This window comes from Chroicocephalus ridibundus, chromosome 18 (genome assembly GCF_963924245.1).
Source record: "Chroicocephalus ridibundus chromosome 18, bChrRid1.1, whole genome shotgun sequence".
NCBI classification, from domain to species: domain Eukaryota; kingdom Metazoa; phylum Chordata; class Aves; order Charadriiformes; family Laridae; genus Chroicocephalus; species Chroicocephalus ridibundus.
The window spans coordinates 5,565,309-5,587,585 of record NC_086301.1 but is presented as its reverse complement, the minus strand read 5'-3'; the positions used below and the strand labels follow the sequence as shown (position 1 = coordinate 5,587,585).

General features: G+C 54.2%; 1 protein-coding gene across 8 annotated transcripts in view; it reads left to right on the top strand.

Moving 5' to 3' along the window:
- Positions 1-22,277, top strand: part of LOC134524855 (protein CEPU-1) — a 364,606-nt gene that overhangs the window by 325,516 nt on the left and 16,813 nt on the right. For all 8 annotated transcript variants that reach the window (XM_063355071.1, XM_063355078.1, XM_063355077.1 and 5 more), the window contains one exon: positions 10,535-10,660. In XM_063355071.1, coding sequence (XP_063211141.1) covers positions 10,535-10,660 — 126 coding nt within the window. The remainder of the gene's footprint in view (positions 1-10,534; positions 10,661-22,277) is intronic.

The window sequence follows — 22,277 nt, the reverse complement described above, 5'->3', positions numbered from 1 at the left end:
CTGAGGTTGATTACAAGGATTGGAGATGCAGTGACACTTCCCTGCCAACAAGTAATTGATTTATTAAAGACATTACAATACATTCATGGTTGAGCGTAAGAGTTTCCTTTGAACTCGCTCGAAAATCCGAAGGGATTGTGCCTGTTTGCAAGTACCGCCGGCAGAATAAATCTGCGCTCCCCCATCGCCTTCCCTCCCCCCCCGCCCTCCCCGTCCCTGCGCCGCCGCAATTTCATTTCCCTTTGACTGGCGCGAGTAAATATCACAGCTCGACAACTCCCGTCCAGTGACCGGTGTGATCCAATTTAATAGCATTTAAAAATTCAAAGTGATTGTTAGCCAAATGGAAATGTAAGATTTCATACCCAGCCTGCCTTGGGGAGGAAAGGAAGAATGAGGGGAGGGTGCGGGGGATGTAGACAAATGGACTAGATAAAAAATAATGGAAAGTAACTTAATTAAAGAGGCTCGAGCCAAGTTAAAAACAGTAATGATTTTGAATCGGGGAACCGCAGGTTTTAAAAATGAAAGGGAAAGAGGAAAGAAAGGAAAGGAAAATGGGGATAAAGAGCCTCCAAAATGATTAAATGGGAGGAGAGGGAGGCATAGGAAGGAAGGGGTAAAAATAGTCCTTCCGTGAAAAGCAGGAGCACATGGGGAATAGACGGCGCTGTTGATGAGGCCGGGCATTAGAAAGACAAATAGGGATATTAAAGGATGCTCTGGGGGGAGAGAATTCCCTGCGGCTTTCCTGGAGGCGGGAGGGTGGCCGAGAAGAAGGCTCGAGGGCTTCGTTTAGGAGAAACGGGAAATGTAGGAGCAGTCCTGATGGAAAAGGAGAACAGCCCCCGCGTACTCCCGGCACGCCGATATCCCTGCCTCCCGGTAGTGTCGCTCCCTTCTTTTCCTTTCCCTTTCCTTTTAACCCCGTCGAACACAGCCTGTTTGGGTTGAGGTTTGGTAATGAAATTTTGATTGCCCCTCTGCGCACGCGGATGTCCTGCTGTGCTCTCTTACAGCCTGGTGGCTAATTTTTAACCGCGGTACTCTCGGATCGTGCGTTCCCTTGGAAATACCTTGGCCTGGCAGCCTTTTCCGTGGCTTCACGAAAAGCCAGGTGCTGATGGAGCATCCATCCGAATGGCCGCTTTTGGGCCGTGTGCTCTTCAGGCCTCATTTTTCCACCTGAAGCGGGGATAATAACGCTCCCTTATCTCAGGAGGTGTTTGGACGATGGGGTTATTGATGCCCGCCCTGCTGGCAGAACCCAAGGGAGCGGAGGCGGTGATGTACACGGGTACGGAGAGATGCCAGGCACCTGCGGGAAAGCCTGGTCCTCGGGGACCATGAGCCAGGGAGGTGGATTAAGGCAGCAGAGACCAACCCTACCCTCCACCCTTGCTGAACTTGGCGAGCTGAACCTTACAGAATGCTCTTTTAAGGGTGTTTTAAGGCGGTGGAAAGTTGATGTGCATCGTCACATGGATTCTGGCTTGTTGGTGTTTGCTCTCCTGCTTGTTTCTGGCCAAGCCATGGCTTGATCCCTTGGGTTTGGGGCAGTTGGCGTGTTGGGTCAAGGTGGATGCTAACGAAGTGCCTTGGGCAGGGGCCAGAAGAAGGATGAGCGAGGATGGAGCTTGGAAAGGAGAACCTGCAAGAGCAGGACTATGCAAAGAAATGACTAAGGGAAGGAAGGAGTAGACTGGGGCAGCTTTGGGAAGGTGGGTCTTCCTCTGCTGGAGCGATGGATGGGTTCGCAGGTGTTCCCATGGGGACAGGAGGAGCAGCAGCAGCATCTGGAGGCATAAATCACCTAAATCACCTCACCTTTGGTTCATCTGCCATCACCATGGCAGGGGGGTTGGAACTAGGTGATCTTTAAGGTCCAACCTGAATGGTCCAACCTGAACCATTCTATGATTGATTCTATGATTCTATTTTGAACTGCTGGGCCTTGCCGACCTCCCGCTTTATAAGCAGACGAACAAAGGGTCTGGTCATAAGGAGCAGCCTGCAGACCACCTAATCAGAGAATGATAGGGCCGTGCTCTCTGCTTGATCCGTTAATTTTTCACCAGAGTCAAAGGCGATCACGGGAAGAAGCCCAAGCAGAAGCAAAGGCTCTGGCTGGAGTATTGGGAGGCACCTGCAAGGGCTGGAGCTCGGGGAAAAATGGGAGAAAAGGGGTTGTTTGGGGACAAGAGGTGATGGCAACAGCATGTGTGGTGTTAAGGATTTTATTTTTTCATCCGACCTTGCTCCCTGTGCCAGTAAGGCACATCCACCCCTCGCTCCCCATCGCATCCCTCCCCTAAGCTGGCTGCCGGCGCGGTGCCCGGAGGGAGTTTGCAGGCGGGGATATCCCAGAGGGCTGCGGATGCAGCTTGCATCCATCTGCTCTCTCCTTTTTCACGTGTTCATGGAGAGCCCCGTGGGGCAAAGGCTGTATTTTCGTGTCTCGGTGGTACAGCACCGAGCGCAGTGGGGTCCGAGGATGTAAAACATGGAATCATGGAATGGTTTAGGTTGGAGTCGGGGAGCTTGGGAGGAGGTGATGGATGTAAGTAGCTGGATAAATAGAGGCAGAAAGGACAGAGATAGAAGATACAAATAGACTTCAGTTGCAATTCAGTCAAAACTTGGGGCTCTCACTCAGTTCCACATTAATGCCAGGAATCTTGATGGTTTTTGAAGTAAAACCATCAAGGCGCCCGGCATCCAACGCAGCGTTTCAGGAAGTGCCGCTCATCCTCCCGCTTTCCCTGGGCACGGGCTGCGCGGCTCCTCGAATTAGATTAGTGTCAGTGTGGAAAGTGTAATCATAAACACTTACTTTGTGCTCGAGTCGAGGGAGAGAGGGAGCACGAGTGCCAGAGCGCGGAGATAAGAACAAATATGCAAGAGCATAGTGTGTTTTTAATGGAAGGGAGATTTATTTCTCTCTGTGTCTTTTTAAGCCTCTAGATAGATCATAAAAAAACCCAACCCAACCCACACGCAACCTGTCTGCCTGAAATAGCCGAAATGTAATTTAAAGAGCATCATTTTAACTAATACTTCACTTCAGAGACACCTGCCCTATATTCGTTGGAGATGCGGGCTGCATTAGAGCATCTGATTTATCTCCGGAAGGGACGTTGGAGCTCCTTTGTTCCCGCAGGTCCCTTTTGTCGAGCGAAGTGGCTCGGGGCCGGTTCGTCATGCCCGGCCCTCCGCAGGATGCTCGCTCCTTGTGGGCAGGGAGCTGGGGGTGGGGGGTGGGACACAGGGAGAGCCCCCCACTCTCCGGGAGCGGGACCTGTGTGGCAGACGTAGGGCACGGCCTCTTGCCCCTTGGCTGGTTTTGGTGGAGAGGAGCTGAGGTTTCATGCCGAGTTTAGCAGGACAAAGTGCGATGGTGGACCGGAGGAGGAATATTGTGTAAACTTGCTGCTAGTTGGTACGGGAGACTCCAGGTTGACTGGGATGTGATATTTGGCAGGCACATCCACTCGGGATGCACACCCTAAACTAGATCCGTGCATCTCGGCGTACGTGAGCCCTATAGACACATAGGACACAGGACCGTCCCTATGCAGAAATGTCCCCACCTACAGTTCCTGTGACCATAGGCTCAGGTTATCTTATCACTTTAAATGCCTTGTCTTTTTAATAAGCCTGCAAAGAGAGAAATACTTGTCATTTTGTTGATAAAGAGAAATGACACCCAAAGAGACCAAGTGTTTTGCCCAGGATCGCTCTGGCGGAGCAGGGAGAGGTGCAGGCATCACGCCATCCTTCTCTGCAGCTTCATGACGTGCAGCAAGGAGGCTTTTCCGACATTAAAAAAAATTCCGCAAATCGTGATTTTTCTCCCAGGACATGACCTGGTGGAGGAGGGGATCCAGTAGTGTCATGCATCCCTTAGGAGATGGCGGTGTAGGGGCTGGTTTCAGAAAGCTCCGAGATCCGGGGTGGCTTTCTTCTGCTGGGGAACAGCTATCGAGGGCGCGGGAGTGTGGGGACGAGCAGGAGGAGAGACGGGGAGAGGAGAGCTATTGTCAAATCCCTAGCTCGCCCTTTCTGATCTGAAGTTCACTTGTAATATTTTTCTCGACTCGGGTTGCTAATGCGTTTTGTTCTCCAGAGTGCGCGTGGCCCGACTTCCCGCGCAGCCTTTAATTAGTTTCTGGATGATGACATCTCCACTGAGAATCATCTCGTCGTGTCCCTCCGATCTCGGGGGGAGATAAAGGAATCTAATAAAGACATTCAGCATTTCTAGGTGATGGGTTTGACAAGCTTTGTATTAACAAGAAGTCGCATTCAAACTTTGTCGGGCGCCCTCGGCACGCTGGGGCTCGTCCCCACGCGGGTCTTTTCCCAGCGGGTCTGGTGCAGCCTCCAGCGGTGCCTTGGTGGGATGAGAAGAGGCAGAGATGGGGACCCTGCGTCCACGAGCAGGGTGAGACAGAGTCACCATCGGTTTGATGGTCACCGTGGAGGCAGCTGTGGGAGAGGTGCCTTGAGGAGAGGTGTCAATAATGCTGGAAAGATGATGCAGGCGTCTTAAGATTTCGAGATCCTTCAATTTTCTGCTTTTTTGGAGGTGTTGCTTGACTTGCAGGGGGAATCCCAGGTGGCTCGGGGTGCCAAAACTGGAAACTAGATCCTTTCTCCGCGCGGCATGCCTGGAGCTGAAAATGAGATCAGCCTAGACAGGGAGCCGAACCGCCCGACAGTCCTTGTTTGTCTGCATTTCTTCACAGTTAGCAATGCAAAGCCTTTACTTTTTTGTCTTCCTTATTTTCCTTTTTTTCATTCAGTAGAGTCATTTTAGAGAAGGCAACGCCGTCCAAAGCAGTGCCGCGACTTCCTCGGGGCATCGTAACGTGAAAGTAGAACTGGGGTCTCCCAAACCTGAATGATGGATTCTGCCCGCTCTATAAAGCTGATTATTAGTAGCCATGCTAAGCAAACTCTGAGCATTCCCCCACAGGTGTGGGGCTTGGTGTCGGGTGTTTCTTCCTTTTTACGGTAGGAAAGAAGACGTAGATCCCTACAGAGCCTTGAAAGCAGGGGATCAAATCCAGGCAGGCAGCGACAGTCTGGATCCAGGTTGATGACCTGGACCCATCCAAAAGTCAGGAAGAAGTCCTTGCGCTGGAGGCCCGACTCTCCTTTTGTGCTGTGTTTATTCCGGCGTATCCCTTGTTGCCTGCAGTAGGAGCATGGCTGATTTATGCTGTCGTAAGTGGAATCAGATTGAGCTCCCTTTTGGCACTTGGCTATAAAGTTTGTCTGCAGAAACCCCGCTGCTTATGCGGTGAGTTATACCCACGTTCACAAATACTTTACTAATGAATGATTGGAAACGTCTTGTTTCCCCCCCTCCTCTTCTGAATTATTGTGATGCCGTGCCGTATAACCTGCTGCAGAGACGGGCATAAAAAATTTCGTGTCCTCCAAGCTCGGGAGAGCTTTGCTGCAACCGGAGCCGTTACCTACTTGGGAAATCATTTAGACACATCTCGGTGCCGTATGACACATCTCATTACGCCTTGCTTTAAAACGAGCAATTGCCATTAGTTATTTATTAATAGCTTATTAAGGTCGTTACGTATGTCCTCTTCGTTTCCAGGCTGCTTTCTTCACGTCTTTGGCTGCTGCCAGGTTGGCGCAGAGGGGGCTCAGTCCCGAACACGTCACACCGGTGGGGAAGGGGGCAGAAATTGGGCAAACCCAGGGCAGGATCGGCACCTGTAATTGCGCGGTTTTTGTATACAAGCCTGTATGACCGAGCAGTGTAGCTGGGAGAAGGCACTAAGGCTGTGTTTGCCCTTCCTCGCACCCCGCGGACTTCTTCAATACAGCTCCTGAGCTGTGTTGGTATGATGGAAGGATGCTCTCTGCTTTTCTCTTAATTATGATTGTGTTACAGCAGCACAACCTGATTTAGAAGCCCATTATAACACACCTGTAGTTGAAGGCGCGGGCGTCTCCATCTGCTCTCTGCCTTCCTTTAAAAGGCAGGAAGGTTTTGAACACAAAAGAGGGAGAAGGCAGAATGGAGACGCCTGGCTCTGCGGAGCACCATACCTTCTCCCGACCCGGTGGTTGCTGCCGGAGGAGAGGAAAATGCTCTGGTTACAGCGTGGAGGAGTGGGATGGGAGCCTGATGTGGGGGTCTCTGCCTTGTGCCCGGTCCCGGCTGGCTTTTTGGGACCCCTCATTGCTGGCAGGGGAGCGTGGGCTCGCTCTGACTCGTAGCATCGCCATGAGCAGCACTGGGGCACCCGGGGCTCCCTTTCCCGAGTCCTGGAGGCAGGATCCGTGGCAGCAGCGCTCTGTAGAACACGGGGACGTCTGTGGGTGACAGCGGTAAGAGGCTGTTATGAAAAGCAGGAGCAGCGGCAGCCTGATGTTCAGGAAGCTGCCACTGCGCATCACAGATCGCCTGCAGAACGCGAGTCTGAATCTCCCTCTTTTTCTTTCTCCGAGACGCTTTTATAGTTGTTCTTTGTTGTTTCCTTTGATCTGGAGCAGATGTTGCTCATGCTGGAAGATGGAGGTTTGCATGTTTTATGAGGAGGGGGAAGCGAGGCGCTCGCTAGGCTCACCGGGAGAGCCCGCTCGCTCGCGGGCTGCTGCGCGATGCTGGGCGCTTTGCTTGGGCTCCCGCTCCAGAAGGGAGGGCTGGAAAAGTCACACGTGTTTTTCTAAGCTACTTGCTTGGCTCCCAAAACCGGGTAGACAGGAGGTAGTTAAGCCAAAACAAAAAAAAAAAAAATATAGAAAATGCCATTTCTCCTTGCAGGCACCCAATGCGGTGAGGCTCATCTGAGGTCTTCTTCCCCGTCTCTGGTGGAGAGGTTGCTCCAGATCCACATTCCCCTAATACTCAGGGGTCTCCCTGCCTCTCGCCTGATACATGGCTGAAATTCGGTGTGCCCGGGGAGCCCGGACAAGGGGTACATCAGGAGACAACGGTGGGGACGCGGTGTCAGGGAGAAATAAGCACAGGCAGCAGCATGGTCATGGTAGGCAAGGAAGATGCCTGGGGAAGGAATGATGATAGGAGATGGGCCAGGCTGGACGGGGCTTGGAGCAACCTGGTCTAGTGGGAGGTGTCCCTGCCCAGGGCAGGGGGTTTGGAAAGAGATGGTCTTTGAGGTCCCTTCCAACCCAAACCATTCTATGATTCGTTCTGTGGCATGGCCAAGGGGTAGGTGCATGGGACGCGTGAGCTTTTGCACCTGCGTTGGCTGAAAACGTAGCGGGCAGGTAGTCTGTGCCAGCGGCAGGAGGGTGTCTGTGCGCCAGGGAATATATCTGTGTAGGCAAGTGCATATGCTTGGATCCGTAAAGGCATATATCACCTGACTGAACACCCTCGAACGTGTAACGCGCCATATGGTTTGGTTAAATATTTAAGCAAGCTGCTGCTTTATGTCCTGGGGACTCGGTGTGTGCGAGCGGGCGCCGAGTCCGGGCAAACCGGGGGCATGCCCTGGGCACCTGCGGAGGGCTGCAGCGTCTGGGAGCAGCGCCGAGACCTTTCCCATCATCGTGGCAAGGATAGCGGGGGGGGAAAAAAGAAGTCGGATCGATAGAACACCAGCCCGTCTCTGGGGAAATCTGCGCTGTGTCACTGGAGCAGCTTGGCCAACACTGCCATGTTTAATCACTTCTGAGCAAGAGCGATGCTGAACACAAAAGGACTGCCCGCAAGGAGAGGGATCCCGCCTGGGAAGCCTGCATTTATTTAGCTTTATTTATTTATTCATTCCCATAGGGGCACAGCTCCATCTGTGTCCCGCGTTCAGCATAAGAAATTTCTCCTCTGCCCCACTGCCGCAGCGATGCCAACTGATGGAGAATGTGTTTTGACGCAGGGGGAACGGGAGCACCGGTGACCGTTAAATGATATTTAAGATATACTGGCCATCGCTTATTTATTCAGGTTTCGCTCCCTGGTGTGGTAAAAGCCTCGCAACATACCTGTTCAGTCTCCAGAAAGGCATTTTAAATAGTTCATGTGGTTAATTATTCAAACGTTTAATTAGCATACAATAACTGTCGTGTTAAATTCTACCACTGCGCATTTAATTTAAGGGTTAGCTAACGACTTCGCTGCCGTTGTCGCTCCGGTTTACTTCCCAGCCATTCCTGCCTCCTCTCGTCCCAGGTGGGCTGCAGTAAATCGCCTATTCCCGAGCACGTCCCGAGCTCGCCGGGGCAGGGTGGGCTTTTTCCCCAGCGCACGGGCGGCTCGAGATGATTGTCCTCTTGTTGGAGAGAGTCGCAAAGTCTCCCATTGCTCGGCTAAGCAACAACGCGACTACATCTCCTCCTCTGCCTGCTCTGAGCAGAACTGAAATCTCCCGCTGTACGGCCGAGGAGGAGGATGTCGGGCTCGTCTTTTGGGAAATCCAAGTTTAATTTGTTTTAATTATGTTTTCGACTCCGGTCAGGGGATCGGGTTGCAGGTTTTTGTCTCTCGCCTGGGCGGGTGCAGATCTGTGCGTGTGTGGTACCCAAGTCGTGGTGCGAAGTCTGCCTTGGTTTTTGCGTTAAGCCTCAGTGAGCAAAACAAGCTGAACTGGGCTGATGTGGATTCCAGTAGTTAAAAAAACATCAGAAAGGCTCCTCTGTGATGTAGCGAGCGCCGCAATGAAGGTGATAGATACCCCTCTAGTTTTGTCGGGATGTACAGCTGGAAGCTATTGCTCCTTCGCAGGCGGTGGGGGGCAATTCCCTGCGCCTCCGCTTGCCTCTTTCCACCTCTCCGAAATGGTAATGGCGAGACCTCCTTGGCCTATTTTCCGTGGCTGGATATTTTTAAAGCTCACGTGGATTTCCCGGCTAGCGGTCCCAGCCTCGCCGGGAACACGGCAGGTCAATCAGAGCCCCGTTGTAATTAATTGCAGCTCCTCAATGGACTACCTGGCTATTGGCAGAGCGTCTCCCAGCTCCGTGTGGGCGGTCAGTCCCAGGAGGCATGTCCTGCCTGTCCCCTTACGCTGGGCTTAATGACACTGATGCATATTAATATTTCTTGCGGTGTCGTCTTCGTGCCCTCCGCTGTCCTGCCCCAGAGCTCCCACTGTTCTGGGAGCGTCTGATCCGTACTTGTCCTCCGGTGCATGATTAGCAGATTAGCCGTCGTGCCCAAAGCAGCAAAAAAATGAACTCCCAGAAGCCCTTCAAAACAGAGAATAATTCATTACCCACCTTGATTTCCACTTAAAATGTACTTTAACTACACTTCCAACTACAAACCCTAAATCACCCTCATGTTCAGAAAAAATCCATCATTTTTTATTTTATTGCACGGCACTGGCATGACATAATCCCTTCCAGAGCGTCTTGGAGTGCTTTACTGATCAATAAATTACTTACCTGCACAGCAGAGGCAATGCGTGCAAGGCCATTGCAGTCATTCCGGCTCGGAGCAGCCCCGGGAAGGTGTGGGAGAGGCAGGGAAGGGATGCTCGGAAGCAGGGTCCAGGTCAGGAATAGGGGTGTTGCAATGGTCCGGGATGCGGATGCCAGCGAGTCGATGAGCGGGGCTCGCCCGGGGAGGGTGGAAGGAGCAGGATGCTTTGCAAGTGATTTGTGACTCTCCTGCAAAGCACCGCGGCGGGGTGCCAATCCGCTGCTAGGCTCTGGAGAATGGCCTGGAAAAAGAAAAATAAAAATAAACCGAGGAAGGTGATGGTCTTTATTATGTTCTGCAGGTGCAGGCTGATAACAGCAGCCGATCGTTTTTCTCGTAGAGCTCGTAGGAATCCCAGCCCTCCCCACCGGCTGCATCGCGTCCTCCGCTCACGCAGCAGCGGGGCCAAGTGCTCCCTGCTTGCTCCTCATCCCTTCCCCTTCTCCTCAGCCCCTGTCCTGTATGCGCGTCCCCTCTTTGGGTCTTGGCCCCTTGTATCTGACCTGGACGTTCACGATGGCGGTGCTTTCCATCCCAGTTGAATTTCCCTTCCTTTGCAGGGTGATAGACCTTGGAGGCTCCTCGGTAGACTTGTCATCTTTATGCCCAGCTCCTCTTGGTGCTTTTCTGGTTGCAAGGGCATGATGGAGAGCCTGCACGGCTGCAGGAAGAGCTGCAAGCCTTGCGCGTGCTTTGGGCGCCCTGGTTGAGCCGGGAGCGATCGCTGCCTTTAGGGGAGTGTGGAGGGGGTGGACGCTGGTTTCCCAGTCGGACGCAGCTCTGCTGGAAAGGATTCATCATGGCTGGAGGACAGGATGATAACTGGAAGCAGGATGGGGAAAGGAGGACCATCTCGCAGACCGTGGAGGTGCTGCGAGGTGCGGTCTCGAGCCTCCCTAAAATGACTGAATCCCCTCTGGCTGCGGTTTCTTCCCACTTCAACCCGATCTTCTCTGCCCACCCCTTTCCCCTGTGTGTTCCTGTCAAGTCAGATGAGAGTGATGGGCTACCGCATAGCCTGTCGAGGTGGAGGGAGGAAGGAGACCCAGCCTCCTTCACCCACAGTTTGAGATTTGAGTCGGTTGGATATTCATTTCCTTCTTTGTGTCACCACAGTGTCTCCGAAAATCACCGAGATCTCTTCTGACATCTCCATCAACGAGGGCGGCAACGTCAGCCTCACCTGCATAGCCACGGGCAGGCCAGATCCGACAATCACCTGGAGACACATCTCGCCCAAAGGTAGGAGACAAAACACTACCTAAAATATTCTGGGGAGGGCACGGTGCCATTCGCGAGCGGCTGGGGAGGTGTCGTTGACTGGTTTGCCTTGTGGCTGCAAAAAAACAAGGTGATGTGCACCAAAAAGACGTGACTTAACGCAGGAGTTGATGGCTCCGGTGGAGAACCGTCCATCTTGATGGTCTGGGAGAGGAGTTTACGGTTTTGGTGGTGTGGAGGACTGGCAGCGGGTGCCGGCTCGGGGTTGTCGTGCGTAGGGATTGAATGTGCTCGTCCGACCCTATTTTGAAAAGTTTTCGGGTAATTCTCGCACGTTGCTTCAAAGAAGGACTGTAAATAGAGCAAATGAGCAGGAAAACACACAGAGCATTAATTGGTGGCCTTGTTAATTGGTAAGCAGAACCTGAGCAGAACGGCGTGGGTGTGACTGCTGGGAAGCAAATTCCCATACGTGCCTATTCGGGAGCGTATTATTTCAAAACCCATTCCCAGCTGTTTTTTGGCATTTGTTTTGCATTTCGCTGACCCGTTATTCCCAATGGCTGTGAGGTTCTCACTGGTGAGAGCTGGGGGTGAGGTCTGGGGGCTTTGGGTGGGCTGAGCCATCTGGCCGAGGGGCAGCGTCCGGCTCTGATCCCGTCTAAGAACTTCATCTCACTCATTTTCCCTGTGGTTTTACCAATGTGGGCTGTTGTCCCAGAGGCAACCGTCTCAAGTTCTCCTCGGGGACGCCCCGGCCGGGCTGTCCAGCGGCCGAAGGAGACGTCGCAGCGGCGGCAGTGATGGATGGCGCCGTGTCTGCTCTCTCTGTTCAGCTGCCTTGACGATGGCTGTGGCGTCTCAGTGCAGCTCCATTGATTTTTTGCTATTTGTCTGTGCCGTAGCAAGCTGCTGGGCCAGATCCATCACTCTCCGTAGCCCGGGCCAAGCGGGAGCTGAGTCGGCGGCATCTCAGCCCGTTCCCTTGACAGGAGTCTCTGTAAAAAACGTTCCCCCTCCCAGTGCACGTGTTGGCTTGTCCGCTTTAGGTGGTCGTGCCTCTGAAACGGTGGCCTTCGGTCGGGGTCTGTGCGCGGATGGATGATGAAAGGCAGGGCTCAGATCCATGTGCTCTTCTCCGGCCCCGAGCATCTATCCGTGGCATCTGCTGTCACTATATCTGTCACCATCAGGTGGCATTGGCGGTTGAGGCAGTCCGTGAGCTCCCACCTTGAAGCCTTTTCTTCTTTCTCCTCTTCCCCTTGTCTACCCTGACAATGTGGTTTTGCCTCACTCACTGCCTGTTTTTCAGACACGTCTCATTTTCCCTGCAGACCTTCTCTCCTTTCTGCGTCCCCAGGACCTTCCTCTCCTGTTCCTGTGCCTTCTCGCGTGTGCCATCCATCCTCTCCTAACCGGGCTCCCGGCTTATGACACCTCTGTCTTTCGCGAGGGCTATTTTCCGTGTTTGCTGCCATCCAGCAGGTTTCTTTCCCCAGGGAATCTTTACCTGCGCTTGAACCAGATGTTTCCATTTTACTTAGGACTTAGCTGCTATGGAAACTGAGGATGCACCAGGAGAGGAAGAGTGAGCTAATCAGAAATTACCTGTGGCGCTGTGTAATTTGCAGCAGCAGCTCTTACCTGATTTTGGGGCATGATTAGGCATTCTGCTTTCAAAACTCAAAGGGAACAAACGAGCACAGAGATTTACTTGAGTCTGGCCTCCCGCTGGTGGAGGGTGCTGAGCCCAGAGGTGGCCCGAGACAACTTCGGTGGCTGCCTGTCTCCGTAGTCACCCCCTCTGTTTCTCTTTCTGGGTCTGCCAAGCCACCGAAGGGGACCTCTACATCTCCGTTTTGCATTCTGCACGCATAGGAGAGAGGAGGATTGGAAGCCTGGGGACTGAAACAAGAGCCAGGGCAGGTGCAGAGAGGTGCTATAGCAGATGCTGAGGTGGTAGCCCATTCCTAGTAGGATATACTCTAATTTGGAGAGGCAGGAGCGAGCGGGGGACCCAAAGCGAGCTGCCGGCCCCTCTCTCGGTTGTAGGTCTGCCTCGCCGCTCATCCCTGGGGAAGTCTCGAGCGAGCCGCCTCCTGTTCCTTCATTCCTTCTCGCTGGCTTTCTCCGTCTCGCTCGGAGTGGTGGAGAAAAAGGGGCCGGGGAGAATTGGTTGAGGCAAAGCCGGTGCATAATTTAAGGGTTTACATAGCGGATGGGTAAGCGTCTCTCGCCGATGTCGCTGGGGAGAGGCTTTGATAGCGCCGTCGGTGCCAGGCGCGGGCAGAGCGGTAGCTGAAGGAGCCGGTCCCCATGCCTACGCCGGCGAGCGCTCCTCTGTGCAAAGGCACTTCACAGGCTCTATTATTTTCTTGGCAGCCGTAAGCCTCCTGCGCGGCTCTTGGTGGGAAATGGAGCAAATAAGAGTGTTTGCTCACCAGGGGAGCGTGCGGTCGGGTCCTTCAGCGGATTTACGCCGCGAGCAGCCCGGCTCCCCAGGGACTGGTCTCACTCGAGACCCTTTTCCAGCCTCTCCCAGCTCCCTTACCGCTCGGATGTTTTCTCGCCTTTGCATTCTTCTGGTCTGGTGTAATATGTGTTTAGCGGCTTGTTCTGGTAAGCTCTGCTGAATTTTCGCGTCTGTAGTTGTTGCCACCTTATGGAAGCCGCTAAGCCTGTTTTTCAGTCTCTGTTTGGTTTGGGGGCTTGGAAGAGTTCCCCGCGGCCAGCAGGAGGAGAACATTTTTGCTGTAGAGCTCGGGAGATGAGTGATCCTGAACAAGAGTCTCCTGCCGGTGAATCGCGGGAGCGATGGCCTTGTGGGTGCCTCCATCAGAGCCTTGCGTGGTGGCTGGCCCTGCCTGTGCCCATCCTCATCCTCCTGCTGTGAGCAAAAAAGCAGGAGGCTGGTTCTGGAGAAGGGTTTTGTGATGCCGTGGCCAGTCCAAACGTGATGTGCTATAGCCTATCTTCTCTCCCTTTTCTATTTCTTCTCCCAGTAACCACAGAATCATAGAATTGCCCAGGTTGGAAGGGACTTTTAAGATCATCGAGTCCAAACATCAGCCTAACTCTGACAAAAACCATCTCTTAACCACGTCGCTAAACACCACGTCTACCTGTAATGCCGTACTGGCCCTTGGCAACGCCTGTTAATGCAGCTGAACGGGTTGAGGTGGAACAAGAGGGGGGAGCTGGTGTAGTCACGGCTGCTTCTGCCTCGGTGGAGGAGGCTTGACCGCTCTGGGGCTCTGCCCCTCCAGCTGGCACCCATAGGCGCCGAGCATCTCTTTGTTTCCAAGGCTTCGGATGTATTACGGTCCCCAGCCTCACGGTGCCGATGCCATCTGTAAACTGCAGAAAGGTCTTGTAGTTAATAGTCTGGTTTGGGTCACTCAGGTGTTTCCATAGTTACTGGGCTTGTTATTTATTTTGGGGGGGTAACTCTGATGTTGTCATGGCGATTGCCATGTTGTCAGCCCTGTTTTCATCTCTCGGCGGACAAAGGCTGGGATTTCTTGGCTCGGGGGGAGTGTAGTGTCCCGAGCTGCTGGGCACGGGGTGACGCCGAAGCGCGCGGAGCTGCTCGCTAGCAGAGCTAACCGGGGGATATTTATCCATGCTGCAGACACCAGGCTCGTCATGCCTCCCCTTAAGCTGGGGAAATGTGCTGAGGAATCAAAGTGTGGGCTCTCCCAGGAGGGACGAGCGCTCGGCAGCCTCTGCCCCAGGAGGAGGAGGGGGCACGGCTTAGCAGTAACGATAACGAGAGCTCCGTGGTCCAACGGCACGTGTGGTTATCCTGCCCTGATGGGGCCAGGGACACAAGGAAAGGGTGTAAAAAACATGATGCACGCACATCTGCCTGCCCAGCACCCGTCTGCCATGCGCGGACATCCTGAGCCAGAGGCTGCATCCAAGTCATCATCCTTAACAACCCTTGATGGAGTTTTCTGCCATGGATTTGTCTAATTTCTTTTTGATTATTGCTGTAGTATGATGGATTCTGGTGTGAGGCTTCAGACAGCGGCTGCCAGGGTAGGGAAACATTGCGGTTTGGCTTGCTGGTATATTTACTCGTAAGAGGTCTGATGGAGAGGTCTGTACAGCGGGAATCCCTCATTAATCTCAGGATTAGGTTGGGTGCTGACGGCCGGATCCTGTGCGGAGCCGGAGCCCTGAGCTGAGCCCGAGCTGTGATTTGCGGGGTAGGTGCCACCGGGATGCTTTGCCAGGCAGAGGCCCGAGACAGGAGAGATGCTCGGAGGATCCCGAGGTGGCCACGGCCCGGATATCCTCAGTGATCACTCCGTTTAACCTCCGTGGTCCTACACGTCCCCCCTGGAAGAGGTACAATAGCGGTCCCTTGTCTCGCAGGACCGATGGGAGGATAAATATATTCAAGACGTGAGGCACTCAGATGCAGTAGTAATCACAGCTTGTATATGCACTTAAGATAGATGAGACACGATGGCCTAATGTGACAGAGGTCTCACGAGATCATCTGTCTATACATCAGCAGCAAACCAGCAAAGGGACTCTGGGAGAAGTCCGGTATATTTGGATATATTGATTCTCTCTGGCTCTTGGCAGGGCTTAAAACAAGAGGACAGGCAACTGCAAAAAAAATCCACCTTGAAGAGTTGCTTATCCCTGGGAAAGGGGCACATCCTCCCTCCTCAGAGGTTTGTCCATTAAGCTTGCTGCCTTCAGCTTTCCAGAGTCCTCCCTGGACAGGAGGCAGGGGGATATTGGTAGGTGGGACATCAGATCTGGAGGCACGAAGAGAAGGGGGATCCGTTTGGGTGGGAAATTCTCTGCCCGCTTCTGTGCCGCCTTGTCCCTCGCAGCGATCAGCCCAGCATCCCATGAGGTGGCTCCTTGTAACCCTACCTCAAGTCATCTAATTAACTTAAGACCGGAGAGCCGTGCTCTCTGCTGGTCCTTTTTACAGGGAAGTATCTCTGGGAGAGCGCAGATGGTTTGTGTAAGGCTGCTTCCGGGGTCATCCTGGGTCTCCTGCTTCCGCGTGGTCTTCTGTCTCCTTTTGAGATGTTGCGTCAGCCAACACAAGTGGTGTCCCAAAAAAGGGTCAGGAGTTGTCCTACCTTGTCCGTATGATGGAGCACAGAGCCAGCCCTGAGCTGCGGCGTTGGGTTGGCCACCGTGCCAACGTGACATCCCACCTCACCTCTTTGCGTGCGTCCCCTCGTCTCGTGGTGGCCGTGTGTCTCGCGGAGGCTCAGCACACTCATTCGGTGGCCGAGCACCTTGTCCTCCTTCCAAGAGGCAGTCGCGGGCCCGGGCTCTAGCTAAATTAACTGAAGCATTTCAACCGGCTCCAATCCTGTCGGCAGCTCAACCGTCCCCTTGTTTACTGTTGAAATAATTACTGCTTTGCCATAATATTAGCTCTGAGCCGTGACTCCATTACCATTATCGCCGGAATATTACCCATTTATTATCTCCCAGCAACCCTGGAAGATGAACACTAGGCTTCAGAGACCAATTGTTTTACAACAGACAGGATCTTGGTGTGCATTGTTTAATGAGGTAAACTACATTATAGCTGGCATTAATTTGGCTGCGGTGCACTCCACTAAATCATTGTTAACCTGTAAATCTGCCACCGGGTTTGATGCGCGCTTAATCAGCGCGCGCCGGACAGATCGACCAGGAAAAGGGTCACGGGTGGCTTTGGGTCACTTTGGGCGCAAATAAACAGGTTGCGGTGCTCTTGGAGAAGGAGAACTTTGAGATGGACCTTGGTTTTGTGCATGGTCAGGGTGAAGGAGAAGCTGGTGGCTGCCGTTGGTACACGCTGTGATCGGCAACGGGATCCTGCCCCTTGAGCACCAGCAGCTTCTCCATTGGCTCCCACGGGAGCAGGATTTGGCCCGGTAGGAGCCAGGATGTGGCGGCATCACATCACGGGCTCCAGGGTTTGCTTTCCTCCAGGAGCGACTTAAACACGGTTATGTGCTTGGCTTTGGGCAGCTCCTTTTAGCAATTCCCCTCCGCTGATGCGCCCTGGTTCCTCCTGCTCTTTCTAAGGAACGGGAGATTATGTACTTGTATATGTGTGTGTGTCTGTGTATATATAAAAGTAATATTTTTGATTCTCCGCATGGCGGAAATGAACTCTTCGAGCTGATTTGTTACCATATTTGGCGTAGCCACCTTGAAAATACACATCTTGGTCCAAAAATAACAAGACCCCTACCAGCTACAAATGAGGCAATGCCTTCCCCTTAAGAAAAGGAAGGGGGGGAAAAAAAACCAAACCAAACAAAAAACCCTCTCAGCTTGAGCATATTCCCTAAACATAGCTTTGCAATGTCACGCTTTCCCTCCTTGCCGGAGGCAGAGCGTGCTCGGCTCCTTATCTCAGCTGGGGGAAGCGGGTGGGCTGGTGGCTCTCGCGGAGCGGCGATGCCGCAGGTCGCTGCCTTACCGGGGCGCAAAAGCAGGCAGCTCTGCCTGCACCCCCGTGTTTTACCCTTCGGCTCATCCCGTCAGGCATCGGCGACCTTTCCTGCAAGGGCGAGACCCGCGGCAGTGTGGCAAAACACCCCGATCTCCGCTGCCGCCGTACCCAGCGCGAGGGAGCCGGCACCCTGTATGAAGCCATATTATTAAGAATATTGGAGATTTATTTTTCTCGCTCCCGAGCTCACCCGTCTTCATGATAATTTGGTCAGCCCTGCAGGACCAGGTTAGGGAAGCAGGGAAGTTCCGATGCGCTCTCATTGCCTGGCATAACGCCGTCGCCACCCCGAGTGTCCCACCCTCCGGCATCCTTTGTCCATCCCCAGCGGTGCCTCGGCTGACCATGGGAAGAAGGGGATACTTTAGTTATTTCTTCGGGGCGGTGGGACAAGGCGGACAAAATCCAACATGCCGCCGGTGTTGCTGTTCCAGATTTTCTGTCCCTTCTTTAGCAAGGAGCGCGGATCCCTCCTTCCCGAGGAAATGCGTGGCTTTGTGTTGGCGTCTCGCTCCCTGCCTGGGACTCGCCTTTCATTCGGCTGGCGTGGGGAAGAGCAAGGGACGGGAGTGTCTGAGATTCGAGAGATCTCCACACAAATTAAAACCTTTTATCAGCCCCTAATAGCTGTGCAAACTAATTATATTTGGGCCAAACTTTGCCAGCGACTCCCCCGAGGTATTATTATAAAAATCTGAGCTGTGGAAACGCGTCCCCATTCTGTCAACACCGGGTCGCTTCAGCTATAGAAAACTCGGCTCGGGCTCGTTTTAGCTCCCGTGATGTGTTTTGCATAAGCCGCCGCACTTGTTTTCGGGGAGGAGGGAGCCCGGCCGGGCTGCTTCACATGTGGTCCAGGTCTGCCCAGCCAAGGGCACAAGGAATAGCACCGAAATATTGATTTGCCCAAGCCCTGCTTGCCCGGCTCCGTCTGCCGCCGCTCCCCCGCGGCCATCAGCGTGGCCTCGGGGCTGCGGGGTACCTCCATCCTTGGAGGGCCAGGATGTCGCGATGAGGGGTGGGAAGGATGCTCGGGGAGGTGGGGAAGATGCTCCGACCCCTGGCAGGAGGGCGATGGGAATGAGCAGGGGGAGGAAGCACAGCTCTGCCGTAAAGCTGCACATGGATGGTTTTCCTGGCACCGGCGCCTTTCTGGGGGGCTTCTGGAGCCGATTTTCCCCTGAATTCGTGCTCTGCTTCTTCCCGACATCGCGTTCTGCTCCCTTCCTTCCCTTGGAATGTCTCCTCTGCTCACCGAGCTCGCACGGGGCAGAACACCCAGGCCAAAGGCATCTCCTGTGCCCGCCTGCCGGCACCGTCCGTCGGCAGAGGCGGCACAAGGAAATACCACTTTGAGCCAAACTCCTGCCCTTGTGAAGCTCATCCCAGTGGGACGGAGATTTTTTTTGTCCCGCGTAGCCGTCCACCTGCCGTCCCCTGCGCTCTTCCCCTGCGCAGATTGCCGGCTAATGGGGTGGAGCTAGCGTGAGCGCTCTCTATTAATGGAGCAGAATATAAACAGAATAAAGCCTTCATTTCCCGGGCTGTGATTTCATTATTAATATACTTTACAGTTCACAGGTTGTTCATTTGCTTCCATGTTTTCTCAGCTGGTGTAATCTGCGGCGCAGAGTGAGAAGAGTCATAAAATTTCCATTTCCAGTTGAATGTGCGTCCAATTCGCCGTGAAATGTTTCTCTCTGTCGTGAATATTAAGTGCGCGAGGAGTCGGTAGCCGCAGGATTAGGCAGGGCAGGCTGCCAGCCCCTCTCCGTGTCCCGGGGGTGGGGGGGAGGTAGGATGCCAAGAAGGGAAAGGTGACAAGGCGAGGCGTGGGGACTTGAGGGAAGGACCACGTGGCGGAGAGAGGAAGAGGGAAAGAGGGAAGGAGAGAAAGAAACTGGGCGAAATATGCTGGAGGGAAAGGGAAAAAAACTGGGGAGCGAGGGCAAGGAGGGATGTGGTGCGTAAGGGGTGCTCCGACATCTGCTTTCCCTCTCGTTGATGCTTGGCTGGGAAGATGTTGCGCCCGTGTCTGCTCCGGTTTGTAAATCGGTTGTTGGTGTTTGTGCTTGGCTAGCGCCATGGGCGCTGGGGCTGTGCCCTTCCCCTTGCCTGAACGCGGGTAGAAAAAGAGTTTTCTTGTCTCTGGTGAGGCTGAGAAACGCTGCTGCGCTCGGATGGGCAAGGAGCTGCAAGGTGCTCGCGAGCCGGAGCTGCTCGGCTGCCCCGTAGCAAGCTAAAGAACAGCAGGGAATAGCCCCGGAGGTGCGGGCGCCGTTGCACGCGCAGAAAAAAGGGCTTGTCGCGTGAATTGGGAGGGGAAAAAATATCGCGTTCTGCTCGCGGTGACGTGGCCAGCCGGAGAAGCGGGGAGATTTGTCACGTGTTTAGTGTATCCTTGCACGGTTTGTAGAAAATAAGACACCCTGGAGGTATTTCAAAGACGTGCAGCCGTGGCGCTGTGGGACGTGGTTACCCGGTGGATTCGGCAATTTGGCAGTGCTGGGTTAACGGTTGGGACTCGATGATTTGAAGGGTCTTTTCTGACATAAATGACTCCACGATTCTAAATTGGATGCTCTGGGGCAGGGCAGCAGGAGGCCGGGCGGTTGGGGCGGGCGGTCCTGCCCTGACGCCAGGCGGGCAGCCGGTGACGGCACGGGGGACCAGAAAGCCGGCGGGGCCACGGAGGGATGCCCCCAGCTGCAGTGCCACCGGCAGCGGGCACATCTGGCGGCACAGCTGGCCCGTTGCCGCAGCTGGAGGCGGTGAGGGACGTGCGCCCCGGTCACCCCCTCCCCTGCCCATCGCCCCCGGTGCGTGATGCGGTGTCACTGCCAGGGGAAGGGGACAAAAAGCCAAATCCCAGCGGTGTGCCCAGGCCGTGGGGATAACTCGGGCGCTGGCCGGAGCCCACGGCACCGTTTCCTTCCGATTCTTTGCTGAAATGTCTTCTGCCACGGCGCTACTCACTGCAGAGGAAAAAAATGCCTCTTCCTTTCCCATCTTCTCTCGGTCGAGTCAAGATAATAATAGTCTTTTTCTGATCCCCTGAACTTTCCCATCTGCTTGGTAAAACAATGGCAATTCTTTTTCCTGCCGCTCTCTCTCTCTCTGTCTTCCTCTCTTTTTATTTTTGTCCTCCTACAGTATAATTTAAAGCCAGAGCAATGCCGTAGCCCGTGGGTTTTTCCCCTTCCTGTGATACACTGCTCTTATTTAAAATGGCTTTTCCCCGGCAGAGCGATGCCTCTCGCTGCCCTCCAGCGCCCACAGCGGGGCCCGTACCTTCACAGGAGGCCTGGAGAGGGGATGATGGGCTCGAGCGATGCCCGTTCTCCCGTCCCAGTGTTCCCAGTCCCTCCCAGTGCCCCGAGACCATCCATCTCCGCAATTCCCCGCTCCCCATCTCCCTTCCCCGGGGTCAAGGCTCCCTCGCCAGTCCCCCGGCCGTGCCGAGGCGATCCATCTCGCCGCCCCGCGCGTTTCCCCCGGCTTCTCCCCACAAGCCGCAAATATTGCGAGCGATCCTCCAGAAATGGAGACATCAGTGCCATAAAACACGAGGGACAGAGCAAGGCCACTGGGCTGGAAAATAGCGTTGTCTGAAAAAATAAAGACGGGCTAAAGATGATGGAGAGGAGACGGCGAGCTTCACCCTGCCGCCGCTGGGGGGGTGAAGAGGGGTCGGGGGGTCCCGGGGGAAGAGGAGGGAAGGAAAATATCCCCTGTCTATAGAAAACCGAGGGGTTTCTATACGGTCCAGGCTTTCCGTGTGCAGGCATACGCAGGGAGAAGGGAAAGTTTCCCAGATCCCCGTGACTCCTTGCCAGCACTCGGGATGGATTTAGCTGGCACTTGATGCTGCTTTTTTTCACTCTAATGCCATTATGCCACTTGCTTCCCATCTTAGGGATATTTTCTTAATGCGGCTGAAATACAGCTTAACTGGGGTTACAGCCGTTTAACGCTTTGGATTGCAATTGCTTCTTAAGAGCTTGTCCTGGGGAGAAAGCCTTTGGGTTTAAATTTGCAGCCAGAGGGACCCTCCGGTCCTGGCCGTCAGCAGCTGGTGTTCAGACAAATCCGGAGGAAAAGGGGGCTCCTGGAGTTTGGCAGGGGACAAGGGACGCCGTCGCCTCCGGAGCAACGCCGGTGGCACGCAGGGACGCGTGGTTGGGAGGAGCTGTGGTGGATCTCGATGGATTTCCCCAGCAGGGAATGGTTGGGGTTTTTTGGGGGCGCTGTGCAAAAGTCCCGGCAGGAACACATCATTTCTCGGTGTCATCTCTCCCCGCCGAGCCTTGTGCGCCACGGCTTCTCCTGGAGACAGGGAGAAAGCTGCCAGAAATGGGACGGGCTGCAGGAAAGCCAAGTCGCGGCAGGATTTAATCCGGGAGCAAGCGCTCCCGCAACCAGGATGTGCGGGTGTTTTGTCTGAGCGATTTGGGGTTTTTTGGGTTTTTTTTGGTTTGGTTTTTTTTTTTTTCCTCCGGCAGCATCTGTCACTCTCCAACGTCTCGGTATCATCGCAGCAAATTATTTAAACACTACCCCACCGTACCCCATCTGTCAGGCAGCCCCCTCCCCGCCGATGGGGCTCTACCTTGCCGCCTCTCCAAAGGAACTCACCGGCAAAGGCTGAGCGCCAAACAACAGGACAAATTAAATCAAAAGCACAGCTCCGACACCCAGGGGGAAAATGCACATCAGCTTTGACTTATGGCATGGCGCACGCTTACAAGAGAGAAGCAGCGGCTTTTGTCACTGCAAGGGGCCATGAAAAATGAATTAGGGCCGCTGCTGGGAGAGGGCACGCAGGAGAATCTTTCATTCTGGCGACGCTGTCCTCTCTCACCTTGCGAGCAGCAACGGGGAAAAAAATCGCGGGGAGGAAGAAAGAGGGAGGGAAGGAAGGAGAGAGGACTCGTTAGGGTCTGGCTTAGGCTGCGGGAGAGAGCGCGGGAGGAGGAGAGGTGCCCGGAGAGCATCCTCGACGCTCGAGCGGGAGCACGGAGCTGCCGGGAGTTGCCGTTTCATCCGGAACTCTGGAGAGGGCTTGGCTCCGCGGGAGCCTCGATCCTCGGTTTTCATGTGCCTCGTTGCCGGCGTTGCTGCAAGGAGGCAGAAAAGCTCCGTGGGAAG